At 46.5% G+C, this 13,085-nt stretch overlaps 1 protein-coding gene across 1 annotated transcript in view; it reads left to right on the forward strand.

Moving 5' to 3' along the window:
• Positions 1–1,376: 1,376 nt before the first annotated feature.
• wfs1b (Wolfram syndrome 1b (wolframin)) overlaps positions 1,377–13,085 on the forward strand; it is a gene marked incomplete at its 5' end in the record, with an annotated part of 45,228 nt that continues 33,519 nt past the window's right edge. Inside the window, one exon of the mRNA XM_084331953.1 lies at positions 1,377–1,767. Within this exon, the coding sequence (XP_084188079.1) occupies positions 1,377–1,767 (391 nt within the window). The remainder of the gene's footprint in view (positions 1,768–13,085) is intronic.

Raw genomic sequence — 13,085 nt, forward strand, 5'->3', positions numbered from 1 at the left:
GAGGGCTGGTGAGCTCCTTTGGTAGACGGTGAAAGTTGAGTGATGGTATTTAAGGGAAGAGGAGAGAAGGTGTCATCATCAACCACACCGGTGACAGCTGTCAGTCTCACCCCCGTTCCTCTCTCTCCGCCACAGCCCTGTCAGTCATCCTTACAGACGCAGCAGCTGTGTATCTGCTAGCGTGTGAAGTGAACGTGTGTTTATTTCCACAACAACTGGTCGTGTGCAGCCCTGCCACTCACTGACTAATGCACTGCTAGCTGGTTTTCCGGCTAACAAGCTAACACGCTAACAAGCCACTTCAAAAAAGAGCTGCACTGGCTTCCCATTGCCCCACGAATCCGCTTCAAGGCCTTTGACCTGGCATACCGTGAATTGCTCCCTTCTACCTACGGTCGGGTCAATGGTCTCTTAACTACACAACCCTCAAGACCCTTCCGCTCTGCCTTTCTGTGAGGAGTTTGCATGTTCTCCCCGTGCTCGCAAGGGTTTCCCCCCCCAAAAAGAGTTAACCCAATGGAAAAACATGCAGAACAGATCGCTAACGCTGTCACGTCTCTGACGAAGACGGACAGGAGCACTTGGGGGGGGGGGGGACAACGGGATGGGTCAAGCGCAGAGAGACATTTCATCAGCGACCCAATGCATGTGTTTGTGTGTTCCAACTTCCTTTGTGTCGCCCATCTTGCTGCATGAGTGACAAATAAAGACTTCTTCTACTGAGGAATCTACCTCGCCTATATTACTTACTACCTACTACACACATGTCCGACAGTGTGACTCACTATCCTCATTTAAATCACAACTGAAAACCCATCTGTTCAAACTCGCATAATCACTATAACCTGTGTCACTGTCCTATACCCCCTGCTGTTTGTTTGTTTTGTTATTTTAACTTCACTGTTTTATACTGTTGTTTGTTTTGTTTTTAACCTCGACTTTTAACTGCCTTGCAGTGTTTTTATTAAATTTTTCATGGTCTGTAAGGTGACCTTGGGTGTCGTGAAAGGCGCCACCAAATAAGATGTATTATTATTATTATTATTATTATTATTATTATTATTATTATTATTATTATTATTATTATTATTATTATTATTATTATTATTATTATTATTATTATTACTATGCTAATATGTCTATACGACTATGCACTCAAGACTGTGGCACTCAAGTTCAACACTGTTTGACTTTCTGTCAGAGTGGTACCCTTCCTGCTGACTTGCTGTAAAGCGTCAGCTAGATGTACATGTACGGTTTCAGTGATATTGTTGCTTTCAAATATGCTGAGAGATCTTGATTTATTGATATACGATAGATTAATAAGATTTCGATAGATTGATAAGATTTCGATCTTTCCGTGTTTTCCAGACATGATGGAACCTCCGCCTGGCACCTCGAAACCTGGCCCCCCCTCCTCCTCTTCCTCCCCCTCCCCCCCAGCTACTCCTACATCTACCCCTCCCTCCCCAGCCACGCCCACACCCCCCGCCACCTCCCCACCGCGGCCCAAACCCCCCGCCCTGACCACTCCCCCCGTCTCCCCGCCGGTCCCCGCCTCGCGGCCCTCGCCCGTCCTCTCGCCCCCCTCTCCCTCCCTCTCCACCCCCCCCGTCTCCCCGCTCCGCCAGCCCGTCAGGACTCTGTCTCAGGCGGGGGGGAGGTCCCAGCTCAACGCCGCCTCCACCGGGGGGGACGTCCCGACCAGACCCCCCGCTGCCCCTCCGCGGCCTGCACCCCCCCCCGAACCAGAGAGGACCATTACAGGTAGACACACACACACATACATGCACACACACACACACACACACACATACACACACACACACACACACACACAGACAGACAGACAGACAGACAGACAGACACACACACAGACACACACAGACAGACACACACACACACGCATACTGTACATGCGCACATACACACACACACAGACAGACAGACATACACACAGACACACACACAGACACACACACACACACACACACACACACACACACACACACACACATACTGTACATGCACACATACACACACACTTTAAATACTTTATTTGAATCCGCAGATCAAATCACCAGTAGATTAGATTAGATTCACATTTATTGTCATTATATCCAGACATTATAAAACGCACAGAGTTGTTAGTCCAATCAATGCTTTTGTCGTGGTCATACTTAAGATTAGATTAGATTAAAATTAGGGATGTCCGATATTATCGGCCGATATTGGCATAAAAATGTGATATCGGAAAATATCGGTATCGGTTTACATTTTTTTTTTAACATTTCTATAACCTTTATTTACCCAGGCAAGCAAGTAAGAACAAATTCTGATTTTATTTATTGTCAAAAGTATGCATAATGTTACGTTAATTCCACAACAAGACATATGTAATGTTAATTACCTGAAATTATTCAGTTTTTTGGGGGGAGAAACCCTGCATATATCGGTATCGGTTGATATCGGTATCGGAAATTAAGAGTTGGACAATATCGGTATATCGGTATCGGTAAAAAAGCCAAAAGTACAGTACAACGAAAAGAAGTTTGGCATCCAAACAGAGTGCAAATGTAACAGTAAAGTACAACAGCAATATACAGTGCACAAGTGATTCAACTGGGTATAAAATATATACATTAGTACTACTCAGTAATAGTGCTAATCAGATGTATGTACAGAGTTGTAGTATTAATATCTACAGTGATACAGGTATAAAGACACTATGGTAGTAAGTCGTACTGGCCAGCAGTGTAACTAGTAAGAGTAGGTAAGGGATATGTACAGATATAGTATCTACAGATCTGTAAAAAGGATTATATGCAGGTATGGACAGATGTAAGATAAGATAAGATATTCCTTTACCTTTATTGATCCCCTTGGGGAAATTCAGGCATCATAGCAGCATGGGGAGGTACAGGTACAGGTAGTAAAGAGCAGTGTAAACAATATAAAAAATCAATATACTTAACATAACATAAGTAACTCTGGACATAATGTGGATAGATATGTACATAGGGTGACAGTGGCTCAGGAGGTAGAGCAGTCGTCTGGTAATCAGAAGGTTCCCGGTTTGATTCCCACTCCTCCCGGGCAGCGTGTCGAAGTATCCTTGAGCAAGATACTTAACCCCTAATTGCTCAAGATGAGCAAGTTGGCACCTTGCCAACGGTGTGTGAATGTGAGTGAATGGGTGAATGTGAGGAACAAATTGTAAAGCGCTTTGGATAAAAGCTGTTATATAAATGCAGCCATTTACATAGGATTTCAGTTCAACATGGTTTTCTGACATCTATGGTTACATAAAACATCTTCTAATCTACACCACCAAGCATGCATAGTGACACCCCTTCTGCCCCCACCCCTTCTGCCTTGTCTCCACGGCGAACTATTTAAGTTTAGTTTTATTTGTCACGTATAAGGAACATGTACATTACAGTGAAATGCTTGGTTCTGTATGAGCCTCCTGAGATTGTGCTTCATACAGTAAAAAAGAAGTACAAAATGCAAACAAAATGCAAAAATGAGATGTAGTGCAAATCTTTTAGTAATAAATAGATAAAGAACTAATGTAAAGTAGCCTCTCACAGATTTTCCTGACTTGTGGAGACGAGCCTGTCTTCTCTCTCTCTCTCTCGCTCTCGCTCTCGCTCTCGCTCTCACTCTCGCTCTCGCTCTCTCTCTGTCTCACTATCTAACTCTCTCTCTGTCTCACTATCTAACTCTCTCTGTCTCTCTCTCTGTCTCTCTCTCTCTCTCTCTCTCTCTCTCTCTCTCTCTCTCTCTCTCTCTCTCTCTCTCTCTCTCTCTCTCTCTCTCTCTCTCTCTCTCTCTCTCTCTCTCTCTCTCTCTCTCTCTTTCTCTTTCTCTTTCTCTTTCTCTTTCTCTTTCTCTTTCTCTTTCTCTTTCTCTTTCTCTCTCTCACCCACCAAAGCCTACTTGCAGAGTAGGAGAGGTACTGGCTCCCGCTGGGAATATCGTATTGTACTCGGTTGCATCTCCAACACTGAGCTCCTACATGCAATCATGGAGTGAAATCTTAGAATACACACAGACGTCGGTGTTTCCCTACATAGACCTTGCGCCACTTGCGTGGCCATTTAAATTATCGCGTGTTCCATTCAAGCTGTTGCCAGACGCACCAAGCTCCCAGTAGCCCCACAAAAACGACTCGAATACAAAAACATTTAATATATTTCTAAATATTTCATCTCCTCCTGACTGTCCCCCCAAAGAACCTAACACCTGTGCAAATGAAATTTAAGACTTTTTAATTAATCTTTTAGGCCTTAAATTGAGATTTATGAACGTAATACTTAATTTAATACTTCACAGATGTTACATGTGCAGACTATCACGATATCGGCTCACGCATGTGAAATCACGAGTTATGTAATGATAATTTCACCGAACTGCATGGTAATGTAAAACCAAAACCTGCCATTTTCAAATGACATTCCCTCAAATATTTCAGATTGAACTTTGTACGAAATATGAGTTGACATGTGCTTGTTATTGTCCATTCAAACAACATAATTGCTATATGGTGATTTCACCACGATATATGATCCCATTGAAAGATGATCACATTGAGTCGTCGCCCAGGTCTAGTCCTTCTGCCCATCCCATCACCATGCCACCACCACGGGTAACCTGAGATCATGTGGGAAGGACTAATTATAGAGTTGCTTTTTCAGCGAAACATTTCTGAAAATCACGTGTTGTGTTTCGTGTGGTGTGTGAGCGAGATCGTGTTTCCGGCAGATACCCCGCACCGTCGCAGTGTTGTAATTGAGATGTGCCCACGAGATACTAGTGTAGCGGTCAAGAACCCCCGTCTCAGAGAACACATGTACCCCAGCTGAATACCACCCTCTACTAGGGGTGTAACGGTACACAAAAACCACGGTACGGCACGGTACGTACCTCGGTTTTGAAGTCACGGTTCGGTACGGGTTTTCGGTACAGTGGGGGAAAGTTTGGCTTTCCATGTTCCACTCAGGGGTTATGTAGTGTGTGCAGTAACTAATTGTACTTGTAGGGCTGTCAACAAATATTCTATATTGAAATGAATAATCGACTTGTAAAAAAAAAAAAAAAAAAATTATATTGGATTGTGAAAAAAACAGCCCCCGGTGGGCGTTCGTTAGTGGTTAAAATACCGTTGTATTCGTTCGGTACACTACACAGCCGTTCGGTATGGTATGGTACTGTTATGTACTAGAGGCCTGGTCACTCCTGTTTCACCAGGGCAGGCAGGTGAGGGCTGCCAATTAGCCAATTAGTGCTGATTGGTTACCTGCTGGGGAGCTTCAAAGGCAGACCCAGAAACACACATGCACGGTCTGTGCCTAGTGAAAGAGCTGTCAGGTTCTTACAGTCCTTGTCCGTTGGGTTACCAGTACATTAGTTTATAGTTATATTAGTAGTTCCTTGGTTTAGTAGCATTTTTGAGTTAGAGCACAGGGTTTTGGTGTTGATTACACATAGGTTGCGTACCCATGAGCCAGGGTCGTAACAATTGGGCGCTCATCCGGGATCTTTTACCCCTAGAACTTTGTTTGGTGATTTTTTTTTTGTGTTGCACGGGGTGTCATCATGTTATGGTTTGGGTGGTGTTCGTTACACATGGTGTAACGTGGGGGCTGAGCCATTTTCATCAAACAGGTGAGTATGCCGTATTTGTTTGTAATTTGATGTGACTACTTATGCTGTTAAAATATATAGTTTAGTAGGCACCACATGTAGATAGGGACATTATTTTCTGGTTGTGGGTTAGCGTCCGGTGCACCACGTACTCCTGGGGCGGTCAATGAAATGATTGTATATGATCTTTGACTGGTAGCAGGTGTGGTTGAAGAAAGTTAGGTCTACAGGGCATTAGTTTAAGGGTAGGTAGGTTAGGGCGGCCAGGAAACACAGGTAGTGTGGTAGGGCTTGATTTAGTGTTTCTTAGGGTAGACATGTGGTAGGCCGGGGTTTTCTGCAGTTTAGACGTAGAAGCATATGTGGTCACATCAGGTTAGAAGGCGCACCTGTTTGGAAAATTTTGTTGGATTTATTTTGTTTGTTTAAGTGTTTGGTGAGCATACCTGGTAGCACCTAACACCCTGCGTGTATGACACGTCTATTTAGGGTGGGTGTGTTTTTTTAAATTTTTTTTTGGTTGTTTGTGCAACCTGGAAAGGTGCGCTCCGTAGAGCTCACATTTCCACCGTGTTCCATTCTGGTTGTTATTGTTGGCAATTAGCATTATTCATGGTTCTTCAGTGGTTCTTCGTTGTTCTTCAGTGGTTCGTTAGTGGTTCTTCGTGTCTGTGAGGTTGGGTGTGTAGCTTGGGGTGTCTAGTTCAGTGACAATGGCTTCCATCAGGGACTTTGTTGATCGCCCGTCTCATGACTTATTAGACAAATTTTCCAAAGAACAACTGCTCGAGCTTGCTGTGCACTACAAGGTCGAGCTTACTCCCAGTGAGAAACGTTTGAAACCATCTGCCTTGGGTGCTTTGCGGGTTTTGCTCATTAGGGGACAGGTGCTTGAGGAGAGGGTGGAGGAGCCTCCATCGTCTGGCGCGTCTCCGCTATTACCTGGTGTAGAGGGTGAGTGGAGGATTAGGGAGTTGGAGTTTAAGGAGAGGCAGCTAGAGCGAGAGCGTGAGGAGAGGAGAGAGGAGCGTGAGCTTAAGGAGAGAGAGAGTAAAGAGGAGCGTGAGCTTAAGGAGAGAGAGAGGAAAGAGGAGCGTGAGCATGAGCGTGAGTTTAAGGAGAAACAACTGTTGCTGGAGCACGAGCGTGCACAGAAGGAGCTTGAATATAAGTATGCTGCCTTGCAGGCGGGTGCTCTGCATCCAGAGTCACGTTCCGGGTTTGATGTAGGCAGGAATATTAGGATGGTGCCACCATTTTTTGAGAAAGACGTGGAAAGATATTTTCCCCTTTTCGAAAGGGTGGCAACCACATTGAAGTGGCCTGATACCGCCTGGACACTGCTGCTACAATGTGTTTTGGTTGGTAGGGCACAAGAAGCCTACACTGCTCTGTCCCTTGAACAGAGCGCTGATTATGAACTTGTTAAAGCTTCCATATTGAGGGCTTATGAGTTGGTCCCCGAGGCCTATCGTCAGCGTTTTAGAGGTTATCGTAGGCAGGAGGGGCAGTCTTATGTTGAATTTGGAAAAGAGAAGGAGAACCTGTTTGACCGGTGGTGCACCTCGCAAAAAGCAGAGTCAAGGGAGCAGCTCAGACAGTTGGTTCTCCTAGAGGAATTTAAGAGGTGTGTTCCTGATAACGTTTCCACACATCTAAATGAGCATAAGGTATCGAAGATAGCCGACGCTGCTGTCTTGGCTGATGAGTTTGTGTTAACACACAAGTCCGTCTTTGTAGAGGAGGGCCGTGTGGAGTCCAGGGGTAGTAGGCTTCCTTCTCAGGGGAGCCGGTTCCCGGCACCCGTGTCTGCTGGTCGGTTTACTTCGACTCCTAGGCAAGGTGGCTCTGCTAGTGCATTCCCAGAGGGGGTTATCTGTTTTTACTGTAAGGAGCCTGGTCATATCGTTGCTGGATGCCCTGTGCTTAAGCAGAAAAATGTAAAAACTGTGGCTCTGGTAGAAATCATAGACAGGACACCTATGCCGACATTAGAGGGTGGGGTGCGAAGTATCAAAGGTGCAGACAGGGAGCTAGAGGGCTCCTCAACATTTAGGATGGAGGGATTTGTTTCACTGGTTGGTGAATTAGGATCAAGGCAGGCTATTACAATATGGAGAGATACAGGAGCTTTCCAGTCTCTCATTCTGGATGGGATTTTGCCATTTTCGGAAGATTCTTCATTGCATTCCGGTGCCATTGTTCAGGGCTTTGGAGGAGGCTTTGTGAATACTCCTTTGCATGAGGTCTCGCTAAACTCTCCCTTAGTATCAGGCAATGTTGTCGTAGGAGTGTGTTCTCACATTCCCATAAAGGGGGTGTCCTTCATTCTAGGGAACGATTTGGCCGGTGGCAAAGTGCTGGCTACTCCAGTTGTAATTCCCGTCCCTGTAGTTTCTGAGGTTCCTGATGAGCTCGCACAGAAGCATCCAGGAGTGTTTCCTGTGTGTGCGGTAACACGTGCAATGTCAAAGGTCAAATGTGACACCCATGAGGTTGTTAACTTAGATGGTGATATGACACTTAGTGACACGTTCTTTGTTGAGTTGAAAAGTGGCCCTGATGAGGGTTTTGGTAAGGTGATACCGTCTCATGAGCAGTTGGTACTAGAGCAAAACAAGGATGTCTCCTTGTCGTCCCTCTTGGAAGAGGCGGTTTTAGAGGATGAAATGGTAGATACGTCTCAAGGATACTTTGTTAGCAATGACGTGCTCATGAGAAAGTGGACACCACCTAACCTGTCCAGTCTGGATGACTGGGGCAGTGTGTTTCAGATTGTTGTTCCAGCCGTGTATCGTCCTGATATACTGCATCTAGCACATGATCATGATCTTGCTGGTCACATGGGGGTCAGGAAGACTTATGACCGTGTGCTGAGACATTTTTGTTGGCCTGGTTTGAAGTCAGATGTGGCACAATATTGTCGCTCGTGCCATGTGTGTCAGGTGGTTGGTAAACCAAACCAGAAGATCCCTCAGGCTCCTCTGCAGCCTATCCCTGCCGTTGGGGAACCTTTTGAGCGGATCCTCATTGACTGTGTTGGTCCCCTCCCTCGAACTAAGACAGGGAACCAGTACCTTTTGACTATTATGTGTGCAGCGACCCGTTTTCCTGAAGCCATTCCTTTACGCAAGATCACAGCCCCAGCTATATCCAAAGCTCTGGTTAGGTTTTTTTCGACTTTTGGCCTACCAAAGGTCATTCAATCAGATCAAGGGTCTAACTTCATGTCCCGTCTCTTTGCTCAGGTCCTCCAGCAGTTGTCTATCCAACATTGCCCTTCCTCTGCCTATCATCCAGAGTCCCAGGGGGCGCTGGAGAGATTTCACCAGACTATCAAAACAATGCTGCGGGCATATTGTACGGAGTTCGACAAAGACTGGGATGATGGAATCCCTTTGCTTCTGTTTGCTGCTAGGGAGGTAACCCAGGAGTCTCTTGGATTCAGCCCGGCTGAGCTGGTGTTCGGCCACACAGTGAGGGGTCCTTTGAAACTGCTGAAGGAAAAGTGGTTGGCTGACCAGACTCCTTCCTCTACTAATTTGTTGGACTATGTGTGTGACTTCAGGCTTAAGCTTAGTAGAGCATGTGAACTAGCGAAAGAGAACCTAAAGGTAGCCCAAGGAAAAATGAAGGTGTGGTATGATAGGCGGGCCCGACATAGGGTGTTCTCACCGGGAGACAAGGTGTTGGTTCTCTCGCCTATTCTTGGGTCTGCATTACAGGCTAAATACAGTGGGCCATACTCCATTGAGCGCAAAGTTGGTGAGGTCGACTACTTGATTAAAACTCCCGACCGCAGGCGCAAGAGTAGATTATGTCACGTCAATATGTTGAAGGCGTACAATGATAGGGCTCAGGTTGACCAGTCAGGGGTCAAGCCTGTGGCTGTTCTAACAGTTTCTGCATCTCCTATTGTAGCCGACTGTTCTGTGTCGAAGGAGATTTCTCAGGGCCGGTTGCCAAACACCCAGATACTAGGTGACTTGGACTCACACCTGTCGTACTTACCACTTCCTGAGTGTACGGATGTGGTGCGCCTACTTAGACAGCATACACGTTTGTTTTCTGATGTCCCTAGTCGTACTAATGTACTCGAGCATGACATTGATGTTGGTAGTGCAGGACCAATTAAGCAACATGCCTATAGGGTGAATCCGGAAAAACGAAGGATCTTGAGTAAGGAAGTAGACTATATGCTGAGACATGGCATTGCGGAGCCCAGTTCTAGTGCGTGGAGCTCCCCCTGCCTGCTTGTTGATAAGCCAGACTGCACTCATCGGTTCTGTACTGATTTCCGTAAAGTTAATACAGTAACCAAGCCGGACTCGTACCCTCTGCCTCGGATGGACGACTGTATCGATCGGGTGGGTTCAGCAGCCTTTGTAAGTAAATTGGATTTGCTAAAGGGATACTGGCAGGTTCCGCTTACTCCGCGAGCACGTGAGATATCCGCTTTTGTCACACCAGAGAGTTTCTGCCAGTATACAGTGATGGCCTTTGGCATGCGAAATGCCCCAGCGACGTTTCAGCGGCTAGTGAACAAGGTCCTGGGCGGGGTAGCGTTCTGTGAGGCATATCTGGATGACCTGGTTATCCACAGTTCCTCTTGGTCACAACATGTGGAGCATCTGGCCGAAGTGTTCAAGCGGTTGGGTGATGCTAACTTGACAGTTAACCTTGCGAAATGTGAATTTGGACAGGCCACGGTTACCTACCTGGGTAAGGTGGTTGGACGTGGGCATGTGTGCCCCGTTACAGCTAAGGTGGAGGCTATAGTGGGCTTCCCTGCTCCCATCACCAGGCGGGAGTTAAAGCGCTTCCTAGGTATGGCAGGGTACTATAGGAGTTTCTGTAGGAACTTTGCTTCTGTTGTTGCCCCTTTGACCAATCTGCTCAGTCCTAAGGTACCTTTCGTGTGGACTGAGACTTGTCAACAGTCTTTTGAGAGCATCAAGGGTATTCTGATTAGCGCTCCCGTTCTGTCAGCTCCCGATTTTCAACTGCCATTCAAGTTGGCAGTGGATGCTAGTGACCTCGGTGCTGGAGCCGTCCTCCTGCAAGAGGATGCATTAGAGGTGGAGCACCCAGTGTGCTACTTTTCTAAAAAGTTTGACAGGCATCAACTGCACTACTCTACTATAGAGAAGGAGGCGCTCGCTTTGGTTCTTGCCTTGAACCATTTTGATGTTTACGTGGGATCCTCCAGTTTACCCCTTGTTGTGTATACAGACCATAACCCTTTGGTTTTTCTTCGCAGCATGGTGAATTCGAATCATCGTTTGATGCGATGGAGTTTGTTCCTCCAGGCGTATAACTTGGATATTCGCCACATTCGTGGGAGGGACAACGTGCTAGCAGACGCCCTCTCACGATCGTAGTACCGGTGTTTGTGGTACCCGTTATCGCTGTGGTGGTAGAGGCCCTGACAACTAAGGGGTCACAGTTGTTTTTTGTTTTGTTTATGGGTTGTTGTGTAGTGGTTGCCTCTTGGGCAACCAGTTTGGTGGGGGAGGTGTTATGTACTAGAGGCCTGGTCACTCCTGTTTCACCAGGGCAGGCAGGTGAGGGCTGCCAATTAGCCAATTAGTGCTGATTGGTTACCTGCTGGGGAGCTTCAAAGGCAGACCCAGAAACACACATGCACGGTCTGTGCCTAGTGAAAGAGCTGTCAGGTTCTTACAGTCCTTGTCCGTTGGGTTACCAGTACATTAGTTTATAGTTATATTAGTAGTTCCTTGGTTTAGTAGCATTTTTGAGTTAGAGCACAGGGTTTTGGTGTTGATTACACATAGGTTGCGTACCCATGAGCCAGGGTCGTAACAGGTACACACTGAAACTTGTTCGTGTACTTTTACACCCCTACCTCTACTCCTGTGTCTCCTCTACTCTGTCTCCCCCTCAGACTTCCTACTGTCTCTATAAAGAACCTTCTCTCCTGTGTCTCCTCTACTCTGTCTCCCTCTCAGCCTTCCTACTGTCTCAATAAAGGACCTTCTCTACTCTGTCTCCCCCTCAGCCTTACTGTCTCTATAAAGAACCTTCTCTCCTGTGTCTCCTCGACTCTGTCTCCCTCTCAGCCTTCCTACTGTCTATATAAAGAACCTTTTCTCCTGTGTCCCCCCTACTCTGTCTCCCCTCATCCTTCCTACTGTTTATAAAGAACCTTCTCTCCTGTGTCTCCCCTACTCCGTCTCCCTCTCATCCTTACTACTGTCTCTATAAAGAACCTTCTCTCCTGTGTTTCCCCTACTCTGTCTCCCCCTCATCCTTCCTACTATTTATAAAGAACCTTCTCCTGTGTCTCCCCTACTCTCTCCCCCTCAGCCTTCCTAATGTCTCTATAAAGAACCTCTCATGTGTCTCCCCTACTCTGTCTCCCCCTCAGCCTTCCTACTGTTTATAAAGAACCTTCTCTCCTATGTCTCCCCTACTCTGTCTCCCTCCCAACCTTCCTACTGTCTCTGTAAAGGACCTTCTCTCCTGTCTCCCCCTCAGCCTTCCTACTGTCTATAAAGAGCCGTCCACCCCTCTTTCTCTCTCTGTCTCTCTATCTCCCTGTGTGTGTGTGTGTGTGTGTGTGTGTGTGTGTGTTACACCTGGAGCAGCATGGCAACAGTTGTTGACTAGTAGACAATCAGTTATCTTAGCGCTGAGTCAGAGGGATAAGGCCTCAAGCTTCCTGCCAGGAGGAAAACCAGACCCTCCTTGGCACTTCTGTCTGGTCAGTGATGGACAGGACGGCACGCGCTCCCGGGCCGTGTGGTCGCCGGTGGTGTATTGTTCAGACCCCCCCCCCCCCAGTCATGAGTGAAGCGGTTTCCAGAAGGGGTATGAGTCATGCTAGCTCCACATGCGCTCGGTTAGGATCTCTCAAATGACCTAGTGGCACAGCGCTGTACGGACGGGCGAGCCTGGCAGGTTTTTTATGTGAAGAAGAAGAAGTCTTTATTTGTCATGCAGCAACACACACATGTAAGAAGAAGGAGAAGGAGAAGTCTTTATTTGTCATGCAGCAACACACACATGTAAGAAGAAGGAGAAGGAGAAGTCTTTATTTGTCATGCAGCAACACACGCATGTAAGAAGAAGTCTTTATTTGTCATGCAGCAACACACACATGTAAGAAGAAGAAGTCTTTATTTGTCATGCAGCAACACACACATGTAAGAAGAAGAAGTCTTTATTTGTCATGCAGCAACACACACATGTAAGAAGAAGAAGTCTTTATTTGTCATGCAGCAACACACACATGTAAGAAGAAGAAGTCTTTATTTGTCATGCAGCAACACACACATGTAAGAAGAAGAAGTCTTTATTTGTCATGCAGCAACACACACATGTGAGATGGGCGACACACAGGAACACGGACACACGCATGCATTGGGTCACCGATGAAATGCTTGACCCATCCCGTCGTCCTCCCCCCCCCCCCC

This window comes from Notolepis coatsorum, assembly GCF_963971535.1.
Source record: "Notolepis coatsorum genome assembly, chromosome: 16".
In the NCBI taxonomy this organism is placed as follows: domain Eukaryota; kingdom Metazoa; phylum Chordata; class Actinopteri; order Aulopiformes; family Paralepididae; genus Notolepis; species Notolepis coatsorum.